We start from the raw sequence: 16,927 nt of genomic DNA, 5'->3' as shown, positions 1-16,927 counted from the left end.
CCATATCTATCATCATGCACAAAACTCAAGTCTAAATGGATCAAAGACCTCAACATAAAGCCAGCCACACTGAACCTCATAGAAGAGAAAGTGGGAAGTATACTTGAACGCATTGACACAGGGAATCACTTCCTAAATATAATCCTAGCAGCACAGACACTGAGAGAAACAATTAATAAATGGGACCTCCTGAAACTGAAAAGCTTCTGTAAAGCAAAGGACACAGTCAACAAGACAAAACGACAGCCTACAGAATGGGAAAAGATCTTCACTAACCCCACATCAGACATGTCTGATCTCCAAAATATACAAAGATCTCAAGAAATTGGACACCAAAAGATCATATAATCCAATAAAAAAAATGAAGTACAGACCTAAACATAGAACTCTCAACAGAGGAATCTAAAATGGTTGAAAGACACTTAAGGAAATGTTCAACATCCTTAGTCATCAGAGAAATGCAAATCAAAACAACTCTGTGATTCCATCTTTCACCACCTGTAAGAATGGCCAAGATCAAAAACACTGATGACAACTTATGCTGGAGAGGATGTGGGGCAAAGGGAACATTTCTGCATTGCTGGTGGGAATGCAAGCTGATACAATCCCTTTGGATGTCAGTGTGGCGATTTCTCAGAAAATTAGGAAACAACCTTCCTCAAGACCCAGTAATACCAGTTTTGGGTATATATCCAAAGGATGCTCAATCGTGCCACAAAGACATGTGCTCAACTATGTTCATAGCAGCTTTGCTTGTCATGGCCAGAACCTGGAAACAACCTAAATGCCCTTCGACTGAAGAATGGATAAGGAAAATGTGGTATATTTGCACAATGGAGTACTACACAGCAGAAAAAAATAACGATAGTTTGAATTTTGCAGGAAAATGGATGGAGCTAGAAAACATTATATTGAATGCGGAAATATAAAGACACAGAAAGACAATTATCACATGTACTCACTCATAGGTGGTTTTTAAACATAAAGCAAAGAAAACCAGCCTACAAACCATAATCCCAGAGAATTTAGACAAGTTTATTTTCACTATATGAACTGCCGTTCGTTATTATCACTGGCAATGTTCTTTGTCCTCCATCTGCTTTAATTTTAAACTTGACTTAAGTCTTCTTTTGGCTACTGAGAGGATGACCACTTGAGTCTGCTGGAGTACTTACCTTTAACATATGTTCTGTAGTTAACACATGGTTGGGTCTGCTTGTTTTCAAACCTCACCTGACACGCTATACTTTAGGTTTTGATATACCTAAACGTATAACACATGTTTATGATTACTGGTATTACTAGAGTCGTCTGTTATCTTGACATTAGTTTTCGATCCCATTCTTAATTTTAAAAAAGTTTATTTAAATATACGAAACAACAAAAGTGATTTTCAAATTTCAACTGAACCTGGCAGTGTCCAAACAGAAATCTCTAATGTAGCCTGCTCTTTCTCTTCACGTTTAAAACCAACCAATTCTCTAGTTCAGTCTTTTCAGAATTATCATAGACCCTCCCATCGCACAGGGAGGTGGAATCCTTCTGCAGCGGGTCTCAGGCAAAGCGTACTCAAAGAGTTATGGCTCGATCTGATTTTATTCTAGTTCTGCACTTTACACATATGCTCGCTTGTACACTCCACAAAGAGAAGACACGTTACCGCGGAACCCGGAAGCACATTTTGTTCACGCGAGGGAGCCTCCCCTTTAAGCGCGTACCCCGTGGGAACTCCCACAAACCACTGGGCGCAGCTCCCTGAAGGCCCGAGTTGCATGCTGGGATTTCTCTGACCCGCAGAGCGCTAGGCTTCCTGGCGTTCTTTACTCCGGGACTCTATTTCCCAGGGGCTGCAGCGCTGGACTGAAACATCAACTTCCGGCGTTCTGAAGGAGCTACCGTGGACGGTCAGAGCTTTCTGGTGGGAGTAAGAAATTGCTGGTTGGCTTAATCCTCCACGGAGTAAGGCGGAAGCCACTGGACTGGGTGTGGGGCGGGCGGGCGGTGGTGTATGTGTATGTGTGTGTGCGTGTGTGTATGTGTGTATTTGTATGTGTCCGTGTGTCTGTCCGCGTGTGTGTGCGTGAGTGTACACTTTGAGCATTGTCCGCATCACTGTGCCAGTCGGATCTGCTCCTGCTTTCCCTCACGGCCACAGCGGCTGAAGCAGAGGACCAGGCTGCGGTGATGAGAGGTCAGGGACGCAGTCTGAAGGGGAGCTGCCCCTGAGGTCCAGACTTGAGCACGGGGCGCGCATTTGAGGCCGGAGGCACCTCCCGGGGTCGCCTAGGAGCGCAGCTACTTGTTGAGTCCGTAACTTTCTCAGCGCTCCAGCCGCCGTTGTGTGTCGTGGGAGGTGAAGGAAAGTGCTCACTAGGATGTGTCACTAGGATGTGCAGTGTGGGATCTCGTGCCTGCTCAGGCTCTCCGCGTCGGCCGGTGTTCACAAGGAGGGCCCGGAGAAGAGTGCGGGCATCATCGCCACACGTCTGAGATTCAAGAGTGAGTTTGTGCTTTCTCTCTCTTTGAGAAAGGAGGTTTTAGTTTTAGACTATAGAGTTGTCAGTAAGTGAAGGGGTAATATGTAAATCGATGCCTCCACCACTGTGCCCCTTACATCGTCCCCTCCCTTTCCACTTAATAGTCACATGATCGTTTCGGAGACCCTTGACATCTCTACAATCACTCCCTTTCTCCAAGATGTTACAGGTGGGAACCTCGGAGATTTGCGTTCGGGCTTTCCAAACTGTGATTTACTATATCGATTTGCTCACACATCGGGTGGCCTTTACCTTTAAAGGCCTTGTTTTCAAAGCAGGGGACTAATGAAGGTGATAGGCAATTTCTGGTTCCCTCCTGAGGATTTCAGGAAAGGGATAACACAAAATTCAGCGTCTTTGAGACCTAATAATTGTCAGGGTGTCTGTGTGGAAATGGGTAATATTGGCCAGGTCCAGATGTGCAGTGCTGTGGTTGAACATGGGGATGTGGCTCTGTGGTTTCTGGGTTGGATTCTGAGTTCTGCCTTTCTCTGGGTCTCTAGGCTTGTTGTGTCCTCCGAATGACAGTTGTAAAGCCTGTTGGTGCAGTGCCAGCCGTATAGTGAGAACCTATTGTTGCTTTGTGTGATCATTCTTGGGTTCATTCTCTTCAGTTTTATGTAGGACAAGGGTGTGTTAGAAATAATGTGATTACTGGTTGTATTTTTAAGAAAATGACTCAAGAAAAGGGAAAGGTAGGTTTTATGGTATACACTTTAATGTCAGCACTTGAGAGACAGAAGCAGGTGACTTTCTTTGTGTTCATGGACAGCTCAGTCCATATAGCAGGTTCCAGAGTAGCCGGGGAACACAGAGCAACCGTCTCAAAACAGCAAAATGAAAATGAAGGAACTAGTGTAGAGCAGATTTTCTTAAACGTGGAGATGAAATTTCTCGTATTGTGTACAGCATTTGGAGTTTTCGTGTCCTTTGGGGTGACTAAATCAGCTGGTCACATTTTGTAGTGAACACACTTAACGTCTGTCTACTCTGAGTTTTTCAAAACCACTAATCATAGCCACTGTGTTGCATGAGGTATCTGGGACTTGTGTTGTGTCGGTGAAATTGTGTAGTCCTTGATTAGCATCTTTCTGATCAGCATCTTACGGGTCTGCATCTCCCACTCTCAACCACGGTGTTGCACATCCAGCCTCAGCCGCGCACACTCTGTTACCTGTTCCTGTAAGATAAGAGTTTCAAATGCTGCATGAGTGAGATGTTAGTCTTTTGGTTTAAAGATTATCTTATTTAAAATTATGTGTGGGCCGTTTTGAGTACAATACTATAGGTAGATGATCTTCGGAACTAGAGTGACAGGCATTGGGAGCTGTTGGGGAACTGAACTCCTGACTTCTGGAAAAGCCATCCCAGCTCTCAGCTGCTGAGCCATCTCTCCAGCCCCAGATTTTCTTTTTGTCTTTAGCTCATTTCTCTCGTTTTCCTTCATGTTCACCATATTGTAGTAAATGGTTGGATATCTTTCCACTGTGCCCATGAACCTCAATCTCGATTTGCTTTGTCCACTCATCTCTTGGTGGGGTTGCTTATTACAGCTGTGTAAGCTCTGCAGGAATAAATGCGGGACTGTAAGTGTCTCTTGGAGACACTGATTTTAGTTCTATTCTGTGTCTCTGCTCAACAGTGGGATTCATGGATCATGTGACAGTTTTGTTTGTAATTGTTGAGAGTCTGTATTGCTTCCTGCAGTGACTGTGTTAATCTACATTATTCCCCTTCCCATTTTCCACATGATCTTTTCTTTCCAATAATGGACACTTTAAAATATACATATATATATATATATTCATTTTGTTTTTTTATACTTATCAGTGTTTTGTCTGTACGTCTGTGTGTGCACCGTTTGCATGCCTGGTGCCTGAGGATGGTAGGAGAAGGTATCAAATCCCCTGAAATTGTACTTAGAGATGGGAACTGCAGCTGCAGACTCTCCTGCCCCTCCAGCCTTGCTGTGCCTCACTCAGCCCTGAGTTTCCAAAGGACTTTCAGTTTGGATGCTGTCAACCCTGTCAGCCCTGAAGGTGGGCTTCCAGTAGGAAGACCTGCTCACAGTAGGAGGAGGGACCCCGTCTAGGCTAGCTGGAGCTCAGGATGGAAGATGGGATCCCTTCTGCCGACATCTTCTGGAGGAAGGCAGACGGGCTTATGCTCTGCACGTCCACGTTGAGCCCTTGCGCAGTGGTTGTCAGGGTTAGGACAGAATCGGCTTTGTGTAGACTCCTGTCTGCTTCTGCTTCGTGTCGGGGAGGCCATGGGAGAGGAGTGTGAGTGGGGATGTTTGAGAATAAAGGAGTCGATGAATTCATGGTGTCATAAGTCAGTCTGGGAACATCACGTGACAGTCCAATGCAAGGCTTTCTTTTTGTCCCGCAGGGAGGATCCTGAAGAAGAATGGCCAGCTCTGGTTCTCAGAACGTGGTCTGTGTAAGTTGACATTCTCTCTTTACATAAGGTGGCTTCCAGGTTAGATGACTCTTTGCTGTCTTTCTCTTGTGAAGCTTCCCAAGGACCCGGAATCCTCCAGCCCTGTCAACCCCATTACAGTGAAGGTTGGAAGGTCAGATCACTTCCTGTCTGGCCTGTTTCCAGCTGCTTCTGCAGTTTTCTCTAAGTGCATTCCTGCACACCTGCTCTCTCCTGCCTGTGGTCAGGGAGGACTGTTGTTGCAGAGGAGCTGCAGTCCCACAGGGAATCAGGGTCTTCTGGGTCTTCAGACCGTTGAGGTGATGGTCTCCTTTGACTGCACTGGAGCTCCTGATTGACATCTTTGGTGTTTTCAGGCTGATGGCACACGGTTTGAGAGCGAATGGCCTCGGTGCATGTGTGTAACGAGGTGACCTGCTTGAGGGACTTTAAGAGAGAGTTCAGTGATGAGAGGGAAGGTCATCCAGGCTGTGATTGGGGGGGACTGTAGTCTTCAGAGTTCAGGTAGGCCTGAGACACATGTGCGATCTTGAAAGCTATTGTTTTTGTTTTTACGAAAAACCCCTTAAACCTAATAAGCCAGTAATATGCACTCCTACATAGTTTGTGGAATCTTACATATTTTATAGAAATCATGCTGATGAGAAAATGAAATCTTTATGCTATCTCCTGATGCTACAATAAACTCAGGGACACACATTGTTTCTTAGGTGTCTTACACTGAGTCTGGGTGACAGTTCTCTTTTGTGCTGTAGCTGGAAGACTGCAGATGGAATGGAAGCACACATTTATTGGATGTGTAGGGGGGGCACAGTCCTCCTTTCCTGGGGGAGCTCGTGGAGTCAGGTGCCTTGAGCATCTCCATGTGGCTCCTTCCCACCCTTGAGTCCTTTCCCTTCTCTTTTCCATCTTGAACACTTCCCCAATTTGACTCTACTTGTGTTTGTGGTTTCAGGGGTCAGTGACATTTAGGGATGTGGCTGTTGACTTCTCTCAGGAGGAGTGGGCCTGCCTGGATGCTACTCAGAGGATCTTATACAGGGACATGATGTTGGAGACCTACAGAAACCTCGTCACAGTGGGTAAGGCCATCTGTCCACATGAATGGGGAGGTGTCCTCTACATTTTTTTCTCTCCTCCCTCTGAATGAGTAGACAGGGCCATCTTTCCTGTGGTAGCTGAAGCTGTGGCCCATTCCTGTCATTCCTTCACTCAGAAGGCTGAGGCAAAGATGATTGCTGTGAATTCAAGGTCACCCTCAGAGTGAATTCCAGTATAGCCTAGTCTACAACCCTTATTTCAAATAAAACAAAACAAAGAAACAAACAAAATGAAATAAATAAGGAGATAAATCAATAAATAGAATTAGTGGCTAGTGAGATAGCTTGTTGATTAAGGGAGCTGAATCCTCTTTCTGAGGACCCAGGTTCAATTTCCAGCCCTACAATGTGACTCACAACCTTCTGTAACACCAGTTCCAGGGACCTGATGTCGTCTGGCCTCCATGGTGACCATGCATGCATGTGGTGCTCAGACATACATGCAGACAGACACTTACATGCACATAAAAGAAATTGAAGTCAATATAATTTTAAAGAGGGAGCTGAGCTCCTTCTTCCCAAGAATATTGTGAGATTTGTTGAAAATAGGAGCTTCTTGAAGCACCTGTGTTTTGTCCACACCTTGGAGATCCCCTCAGTGTGGTCTGGGTTCAATGAGAGACACTGTCTCAAAAACCAAAGTGGGGAGCAATCAAAGAAGACACCTCATCCTGCTCTCTGGCCTGTACACAGACCCATGCATGCATGCCTACCCACACGTGTGCACACACCTTCATAAAAACATACATACACTATGCACGCATGCATACAGAAATACAAGTGTCTTTACGATCTACTTACTAATGAATCAATGAAATCAATTCAGAACAGAAGTGTACACAGTCTATTTCCTTCTCTGAACACTTCCTTTACTTGCTTTAGTTTTAGGGTGTGATGTTTGTCTTTTTCATTGAGCAAATCTGTAAGAATGAGGTGTAAATGCGAAAGAAGGCAGCATAGATAATGGTGATGACTATTTTCATGGCTGGGCCTGTGGGTCTAGTACAGCACTACCTAGCATACTCTGGACCCTAGTTCCTTCCCCAGCATTAGTAAATCAATAAATAAAATTTAAAAATGATTTGTGTTACTGTGTCAGACAACATCGAAATATTTTTATATAGTATTTAATCTTAGTAGTAACCCTGTCAAGTACATATCATCAACTCAATCTAAATTATTTTCATTCTTATTCTTTTTCTTTTTTTATTTTTGAGGCTATGTCTCGTGTAGCTCTGGGTGGCTTTGTATGCGCTTTGAAACTATGGTGTGGAAGTCCTTTTGTATATATGTTGCTTTTATTAGTTAATGAATAAAGAAACTGCTTTTGGCCAATGGCTTAACAATATAGCCAGGCTGGAAGATACATACATACATATATACATATACATATAATAAACATATACATATATATGTATATAACACACACACATATTATGTGGAGAGAGAGAGAGACAGACAGAAAATAGGTGGAGTCAAGGAGACACCGTGTAGCCTCCAGAGGGGAAAGATGCGAGCTGCCAGCTGGAACCTTGCTGGTAGGCCACGAGCCTCGTGGCAAAATATAAAATAAAGCCCTTTTCTGAAACAGCTGGCTTCTCACCCAGGTTCTCCTTCTCTGAAGTCTTTCCTCAGCATTAGTTGGGCTCTTTATTCTGTTTTTCCAAGACAAGCGTCCTGCTATGCAGCACTGACCGGCCTGCTCTTTCCCCCAGTTGCTGGACTTACAGGATGATCCACCATGTCAGCCTGTATAGAACTTTATAATAAATACGTCTGCATCTTTAAAAATCTATACTGGCAGCTCATTGTGCCACACACCCTTAATCCCAGCATTTAGGTGGCAGAGACAGGCAGATCAATAAGTTCAAAACCAGCCTGGTCTACATATTGCATTCCAGGACATCCTGGGATAATTAGAGGGACCAAGTCTTGAAAAGTCTCCACATGTGTCATTTTTTCTTTCTTTTAAGTGGGAAGTTCCATTTCCAAACCCGATCTGATCACCTTACTAGAGCAGGAGAGAGAGCCCTGGATGGCTGTGACGGGAGAAGCAGACAGGCCCAGCCCAGGTGAGTAAGAGGAAGGGGCTGCAGCATTGCCATCTCAGCGTGTGGTCGGAGAGGTCCCCATGCCTGACCCGGGGTTGACACATTCCCTTCAGAGCACCAAGGCCTATGGAAGAATGTGCCTGAGACCTGGGAAGGAAGTCAAGGTCGTAGCAAAAGCTGCCACAGGGGCTGCCAGTTCATGAGTCACTAAGTTGTTCTCCCCTCTTCCCTCGAACTGGAGCAGTTACCCTCTTTCTGTCATTTTAAATGTATTTTATTATTGGTTGTGTCTTTGTATGTGTGTGCAGGTACCCAAAGGTGCCATAAGAGAGAGTCAGATCCCCTAGAACTGGAGTTACAGGTGGCTGCTGGTACTTGACCCAGGTCCTCTGGAATTACAACGTTTTTAACTTCTGATCCACTGAGAAGACAGTTTGAATACCCATGCAGACAGTAGCCCAGTGATACATAGCATATATTTTCAATTGTGTATCTTCACAGTCCCTCTAAAGAAGGTGTGATGGTGTAGCCTGTACTTCTCACTGCTGGCACATCAGTCTAGTTTACTTGTCAAACTCCAGATAAATGAGACCCTGACACAAAGAGAATAGATGGCCAAGTGAATGAAACAGGAGCACAAACAATGTAGCCTTCCTCCTTGCTCAGCATGGGGGCTGTTGCTTGTGTCCAGCTCCAGTGGGGTTCAGGTCCCAAAGAGGAGGTATGGAGTCAGTGAGGGAAGGAGACTGACATGGTAAGGGTGAGTCAGGATGGCTGCCTGTTTATTAAAAATAGGCAACACCTTATATACTCTGTAAGTTCATTATAGTTTAACCATAAGCAATATTGAAAGCAGACTTAATTCTGGGGTGAAAGTGATCATCAACGTTACTACAGCATTTTTCTTGAAGTTAAACCCAGTAAATCTAGCAAGAATCTAAATGCCTCTTGTCCTCTAAGGTTCAGTAACCCCTCCAGGTGCCCTCCTACACTTGCTGCTGCATTGACTGAGCCTTTGTAGTCAGGAAGTGTCAGATGTCCTGAGAGATAAACTCATAAAAGTAGTTTGCATTCTTCAAGGGCATGGTGTAGTGTTTGTACCACATAGTACAACAAGCCCTGGGCTGTTTCCAAATTGCATTCCTTTGATACTGGCCTGTTACCCGCATAAGCTCACTTTCCATATACCATAACATTCTGATACCTACATGTGTGCTCCTATATATGACAGAGGGGGATCAAGGCAGTCTAACTTCTCAACAGAATCTATTCCCCATAGTGTTGGGGACCAAGCCCTGGCTGTTGACAGGTTTCAGAGAGGACATAAGGAATAGGCAACAGGGAAGGAGTGAGCCCGGCCATGGTGGTGGCGAGAATCTTGCAGCCTGACTGACTAGCGATCAGAGTTGCTTCTTGATTTATACAGAATTCAATAAGCAGGGATAGGTTCGTGTTGTTCCAAAGCATTGATCATATCATTTCTGTTTCTGGACATGTGTTAAACTTTTTTCTTGCACATCTGCGGTCATAAGGGTAGTCATTTCTGATGAACCGTGATAGAACAGAGCTGTCTTTCACAGTCATTTTTCTTCTCAGCTTTAGTTGTCCTTGATAAACAGAGTTACCTTTTATAATCATTTTTACTCATCAACCCCATGCCCCAATTTTTAAGAATCTAGAGGATATGACAGCCTTTTCTCAGGCTGGTTGCTCTGTGGCTTCAAGGATGTTAAACAGAAAGAAAACCTCCAAGCCAGCCCGGGCAGTTGGCCTATCCCAAGCAGTGTATTATTAACTCTTAATGGTCAGGGTGCCCAAGAAAGTTCCTTAGGCCGGAGATGCTGCAGTTTTTATTCAGTTTCTGGCATAATACAATGTTTGCATTTTATATCTTCATAGAATTTGGTTATATATCTAATCCTGGCTTCTTTTGTTCCTTGGTCATATGACATCACAGTGCCTCTGCATGAGCTAATTTTCCCAGAAAGGGGGGTCCTGACACCTCGCTCTTTTATCACCTTTCTACCTTATTGTTTGCCCATCAATATGAGTCCCTGTGTAGGGCAGAGGAACTCCAGCTAATCTCACTTTGTTGCTGTAGATGCCAAATAATCACCCGAGTATGTAGTGGGAAGAGACTTCTGATCTGCGGTCAACTCCTCAACCCACCGAGTCTTGCTGACCTTTCAAGTTTACTTTGTTCTGATTATCTTGTTGCTGGGCAAGTATAGGTGCAGATGTTTTAAGAATGTTTCAGAGCCTCATAAAGAGAGTTCTGATTTCTTGTGTGCATCACAACCTCCAAGGCCTAAGGAAGACCTTCAAGTAGATAAGGATATCTTCCTAAAATTGGGATGGGTAGTATGTTCAGGAATTTCATGGGAAAGCTTAGAAGCAGTACTCTGGGAAAAGGCATAAATGATTCCTAAGAAAATTCCATCAATCCACTGTCCCTAAATTGTACAGAATAAATCCTCCGCAAGCATCAACATGTGGAGATCAAAACCATTGTGCGGCTCAGCTTTGCTGGATCTTTGTCAGGCAGCTGTGCTGGCTTTATGACTCTTGCCATTCCCATCAGATACGGCGGCTCACCGTGGGGCATACCAGATCTTCCCGTTTACCCATAAGCCACTCATCGTGGGCACTATCCTATACTTACTAACTGAGCTCTTGCCCTAAGGGGCTTCAGGCTCTGGGTCTGGCCCGTTGTTTCTCTAGATAGTTTTTCATCCATGGGACTAGGTATGCCCATTTAGTAAATCTTTCACTTCTCTACTTCTATTCCTGGTGTAATTGGGGGCACAATGGGGATTCCTGTGTGGGGAGTAAGCAGAGTTATCATGCTGTATAGTTCCACGTTGCGAGATTTTTTCCAAATTATTATTGTTGTTGCTATTGTTGTTATTATTATTATTTTGGTTTTTTTTTTTTTTTTTTGAGAGACAAGGCTTTTCTGTATAGCTTTGGAGCCAATCCTGGAATTTGTTATGTAGACCAAGCTGGCCTCGAACTCAGAGAGATCCGCCTGCCTCTGGCTCCCTCAGCAACATGAGTGGTCACTTGTTTTATTGATCTTAGCCATTCTGATGGGTGTAAGATGAAAATTCAAAGTAGTTTTGATTTGTATTTCCCTGAAGTTCTAAGGATGTTGAACATTTCTTTAAGAAAAATACCCACTGAGTTGGAAGTCTGTCAAAACAGGAACTTCTTTAATGGTATCAAACAGGGACTTATATAAGGTTGTGATGGGGTTAGAGAAGCCTGGAATGGGCCAAGGCAGATCAAGGAACAAGGACCAATAATATTCTGCTACACCAGAGGTAGCTGGGTGGAGGCAGGTCTTAGTCGGGTAGCCAGAGACAGGTCTCCAAACTCTAGCTCGGTTCAGGAAGTTACCCTTGACCTCATGCTAACTCAAGTTAAGCTCAGGAAATTACACTGGGCCTCATGCCTGGGCCTCATGATGCTCAACATCTTTGATCTCTTTCAGTTGTCTTACTGCTTCAGGTAAAACTTCAAGTACTTTATTGTCCAGGTATGGAGAGTGTAGACAATCTTGTCTTTTTCTGGATTTTAGTGTAATTGCTTTGAATTTCTCTATATTTAAGTTGGTGATGGTTATGGGCTTGCCATACACTATCTTTTTTATGTTAAGTTATGTCTCTTGTTTTCCCCCTAATCCCTCCAGGGCTCTTATCATGAAATTGTGTTGAATGTTGTCAAGGGCCTTTTCTGTATCTAATGAGATGATCCTGTGGCCTTTGTCTTTCAGTTTATTTATATGGTGGATTACATTTGTCAAACCATCCCAGCATCTCTGGATGAAGCCTAATTGTTCCTAATGGATGATCTTTTTGAGTGTTCTTGGATTCAGTTTGAAATTATTTTATTGAGAATTTTTGCATCTATTTTTATCTGGGAAATTGAATTGTAATTTTCTTGTGGATCTTTATGTAGTTTGGATATCAAGATGCCTAAGGCCTTGAAAGAAGAATTGGGTAATGTTCCTTCTGTTTCAATTTTGGACAATAATTTGAGGAGTATTGACCTGACCTGAACTCTTCTTTGAAAGTCTGGTAGATTTTTATACTAATATCATCTGGCCCTATACTTTTGTTTGTTTGTTTGTTTGTTTGGGAGACTAATGTTACTGATTCTATTCTTATTCTGTTCTTTTCTGATTTTCATTTAACTTTCGTAAGTTGTATGTATCCTAAAAATCACCCATTTCTTTTAGATTTTCCAATTTGGTAGAGTTTAGGCTTCTATGTCCTAATGATTTTCTGGATTTCCTAGGTGTGGTTGTTTTGTCTTTTTTTTTTTAATCTCTAATTTTGTTAATTTGGATCTTCTGTCTGACTTTTAGTTAATTTGGCTAAGGGTTTGTCGACCTTACTGGTTTTCGCAAAGAACCAGTTTCTTGTTTCATTGATTTTTTTTTTTGTATTTCTTTCTTTTGTTCCTATTTTATTTATTTCAGCTGCAAGTTTAATTATTTCTTTCTGTTTACTCTTTGTGGGTGTAATTTCATATTTTTGTTCTGGAGCTTTAGTTGTGCTATTATGTTGCTTGAGTGAGATCTCTCCCAATTGTTTTATGTACGTAAACAGTGCTATGAATGTGCCTCATAGAACCGGCTTCATTGTGTTCCTTAAGTTTAGGTGTATTGGAGATCAGGGCAGGAATAAAGAGGAGACCACAGCAGGTGGTCTGCTGCATAGCTAGGGATGAGACTTTGGGATTGGATTTGGAGGAGAGGAGAGATAGGTAAAGATCTGCAGTTAGGTAAAGATCTGCAGGGAAAGGCCTGTTTCCCTGGCTGGAGATCCCTAGTCTTCTTAAAATTTTTAATGAATTCTCTTCCCTACTTTCTTTCTGTTGGTTTGGTTTGGTTTTATAGCTTGTTTTTATTTTTTACAGGCAGATCTTACTATCTAGACAGTGCTGGCCTGAAACTCATGCCGCTGTTTCTACTGGATCCTTTTTGCTTGGGTTACAATTGTACCACCACCACCAGCACAGACTTTTACGTTCTTTATAAGAAGTCCCAGGCCAGTTTTCTAAAAGCATGACACATATTACGTATTTGTGTGGTATACTCTTTTTTTCATGATTTGGTTCAAAAGCCTTTACCAAAAGTTGTTTACTTCAAGTAGTATGGAAAGAATGACATAAGACTATTTCAGATTAATTTGTTATAATTTATTAAACAGACATTTCTTCTTCCCATTTCCAATCTGTTCTGCTATAAAGAGTATTGTCTCATATAAGGCTTATTATTGCTGCTGTACTTGCTCCTGTTCAGTTTCTTTGAAACTTTGGAGTCTGGCTTAGAGTCTGTCTGTTCATTTAAAATTTTATGTTATAGGAAAATGTGTTTTTGTTACAGAAAAATAATGTATTTTCACTTCTCCTTTTCTTTCAGATTTGGAGTTATGTTATGAAGCTGAAAATACATCTCCAGAAAATCATATATATAATAGAAATTTACTCAAACAAAGTATACAACAATTAAGTAAAGCTTTTGACCTCAAGGCCTCCAGTTTCAGTAATGGCCCCAATTATAGCACATTCAAGGAACTACAGAGTTGTCAAGGAGATGTTGATCAAAAGAGTAGTAACAAAGAAAAGCTGCCTACTTACACCTGTCAGACTCTTGTTCACAATGTAGAAAGAGCATATGAATGTAAAGAGTATGGTGAATACTTTGGTTGTAGTTCAACTCTTATTCAGCATCAGAGTATTCATACTGGAGAGAAACCCTGTGAATGTAAGGAATGTGGGAAAACCTTCAGATTCCACCAACAACTTATAAGACATCGGAAGTCTCACAGTAGTGAGAGACCTTTTGAATGTGAGGAATGTGGAAAGGATTTTCAACTTCTCAGCCTGCTTAAGTACCATAAAACCATTCATACAGATACAAAACCATTTGAATGTGGGGACTGTGGGAAGTCTTTCAAGCGTGTCTCCAGCCTTGTTGAACATAGGATAATTCATGCTGGTGTGAAGCCATATGAATGTAAAGAGTGCGGGAAAGCCTTTAATCGTCACTCAAACCTCAAGCAACATCAGAAAATTCACTCTGGTGAGAGACCCTTTCAGTGTAAGGAGTGTGGAAAAGCCTTCACTGTTCTGGCACAGCTCACTCGGCACCAGAACATTCATACTGGAGAGAAATCATTTGAATGTCAGCAGTGTGGGAAGATATTCAGAACTGGTTCATATCTTGTGCAGCACCAGAGTATTCATACTGGTGAGAAACCCTTTCAGTGTAATGTCTGTGGGAAGGCTTTTAGGCTTCAGGTATACCTCTCTGAGCATCAGAAAACTCACACTAAGGAGAAACCTTTCAAGTGCAAGCTGTGTGGGTCAGCCTTCAGACGGAAGAACCAACTTAGTCAACATCAGAAAACTCATACTAATGTGAGACCCTATCAGTGCAAGGAATGTGGCAAGTTCTTTCGTCAACGTTCAAATTTGATTGACCATCAGAGTATTCACACTGGAAAGAAACCCTTCAAGTGTAAAGAATGTGGGAAGGTCTTTAGACTTAATATACTTCTCATTCGTCATCAAAAATCTCACAGTGGTGAGAGACCTTTTGAATGTAAAGAATGTGGAAAGGCTTTTCATCTTCCTAGTCAGCTTAATAACCATAAAACTGTTCATACAAGCAAAAAACCCTTTGAATGCAATGCGTGTGGGAAGTCCTTCAAGCGTGTTTCCACCCTTGTTCAACATAGAATTGTTCATGCTGATGTGAAACCATATGAATGTAATGAATGTGGGAAAGCTTTTAATCGTAGCTCAAACCTCACACAACATCAGAAAATTCACTCTGGTGAGAGACCCTTTCAGTGTAAGGAGTGTGGAAAAGCCTTCACTGTTCTGGCACAGCTCACTCGGCACCAGAACATTCATTCTGGAGAGAAATCATTTGAATGTCAGCAGTGTGGGAAGATATTCAGTTGTGGCTCATTCCTTTTGCGTCACCAGAGTGTTCATACTGGTGAGAAACCCTTTGAGTGTAATGTCTGTGGGAAGGCTTTTAGGCTTCAGGTATACCTCTCTGAGCATCAGAAAACTCACACTAATGAGAAGCCTTTCAAGTGCAATCTGTGTGGGTCAGCCTTCAGACGGAAGAACCAACTTAGTGAGCATCATAGAATTCATACTGATGAGAGACCCTATCAGTGCAAAGAATGTGGGAAACACTTCCGTCGACGTTCAAATTTTACTGAACATCAGAGTATTCACACTGGAAAGAAACCCTTTGCTTGTAAGGAATGTGGGAAAGTCTTTAGACTTAATATACATCTTATTCGACATCAGAGATTTCATAGTGGTGAGAGACCTTTTGAATGTAAGGAGTGTGGAAAGACTTTTCATCTTCCCAGCCAGCTTAATTACCACAAAAACATTCTTCATACAGGTCAAAAAATATTTGAATGTGAGAAATGTGGGAAGTCCTTCAAGCGTGTCTCCAGCCTTGTTGAACATAGAATTATTCATGTTGGTGTAAAGCCATATGAATGTAAAGAGTGTGGGAAAGCCTTTAATCGTCGCTCAAACCTCATGCAACATCAGAAAATTCACTCTGGTGAGAGACCCTTTCAGTGTAAGGAATGTGGAAAAGCCTTCACTGTTCTGGCACAGCTCACTCGGCACCAAACTATTCATTCTGGAGAGAAATCATTTGAATGTCAGCAGTGTGGATCAGCATTTAGACTTCAGTCCCAACTTCGTCAACATCAGAGAATTCATACCAACGTGAAACTCTTTCAGTGCAAGGAATGTGGGAAGGACTTTATTCGTAGTACAGGCCTTAGAATTCACCAGAGAATTCACACTGGTGAGAAGCCCTTTCAGTGTAAGGAATGTGGGGAAGCCTTTCAGTATCGATACCAATTTCTTGGACATTTTAGAATTCATACTGACAAGAATCCTTATGAATGTAAAGAATGTGAAAAGTACTTTACTTGTGGTAGAGACCTTGAAGTACATCAAAGAAGTCATATTAATGAGAAATTTTACCAATGTTAAGAATGTGGGGAGGCCTTTAGTTGAAAATCAAGCTTGGTTTGACATGCTAAAATTCATATTGGTAAGAAACCTTATGGATGTAAGGAATGTGGAAAGGCCTTTAGTGATAATTCTAATCTAGAAGTATATCAGAATTCACACTGGTGAGAAACCATATGAATCTAAGAAAGGTGGTGAAATGTTTAGATTTAGTTCAGCCTTCACTGCACAATGGAGCAGTCACGGGCATGAAACACTCACTGTAAAGACTTTGAATTCGAGCTGAGGCCTTTTTTTAACATAAGGGAATCCATGCTGGAGTGAAACCCTGTGAATACAAGGAATGTGGGAACATTTATAGAATTACTCAGCTCTTAAACGTCATCAGAGCCCTTATAGTTCTGCAACCCTATAAATGTGAAGAATGTGGGAAAGCCTTTATTGTGAGTCATGAGCATACATAACATCAGAAAATCCATCATTGTTAGGAGTCCTATGCATGTAAGGAGGGCGGACAAGACTTTGTATGGAAATTTTACTGAACATCAGAGAATTCATTGGCAAGACTGTGGCTGGAAAGAATGTGGGAAGAATTTTAATCTGCCCTAGGATTTGGTCAACATCAGAGTATTCCAAGAAACACTTAGAGAATCAGAATGTGGGAAGTCTGTTGTTTAAAGATGAAACTCTATTGAGAATATCTTTGAATGTCAAAAATAAAGGATAACTATCATGTTCTTTACTCTCATCTCATTCTATAAACTTAATT

At 42.3% G+C, this 16,927-nt stretch overlaps 1 protein-coding gene across 7 annotated transcripts; it reads left to right on the top strand.

Moving 5' to 3' along the window:
- Window positions 1-1,762: 1,762 nt before the first annotated feature.
- On the top strand, window positions 1,763-16,900 carry LOC146896054 (uncharacterized). 7 transcript variants are annotated; one of them, XM_087907337.1, is made up of 6 exons: window positions 1,763-1,924; window positions 2,324-2,499; window positions 4,929-4,979; window positions 5,935-6,061; window positions 8,053-8,151; window positions 13,559-16,900. In XM_087907337.1, the coding sequence occupies exons 3-6, from the start codon at window positions 4,947-4,949 to the stop codon at window positions 16,177-16,179; spliced, it is 2,880 nt and encodes a 959-aa protein (XP_087763463.1). In that variant the 5' UTR covers window positions 1,763-1,924; window positions 2,324-2,499; window positions 4,929-4,946; the 3' UTR covers window positions 16,180-16,900. The 7 variants fall into 7 exon arrangements, with proteins under 7 accessions (XP_087763463.1, XP_087763474.1, XP_087763471.1 ...); XM_087907348.1 differs by lacking the exon at window positions 2,324-2,499 and having other exon boundaries at window positions 1,763-1,918; XM_087907345.1 differs by lacking the exon at window positions 2,324-2,499.
- Window positions 16,901-16,927: the final 27 nt, after the last annotated feature.

This window comes from Myodes glareolus, chromosome 1 (assembly GCF_982192425.1).
Source record: "Myodes glareolus chromosome 1, mMyoGla1.1, whole genome shotgun sequence".
In the NCBI taxonomy this organism is placed as follows: domain Eukaryota; kingdom Metazoa; phylum Chordata; class Mammalia; order Rodentia; family Cricetidae; genus Myodes; species Myodes glareolus.
This window is presented reverse-complemented; position numbering and strand designations above follow the sequence as displayed.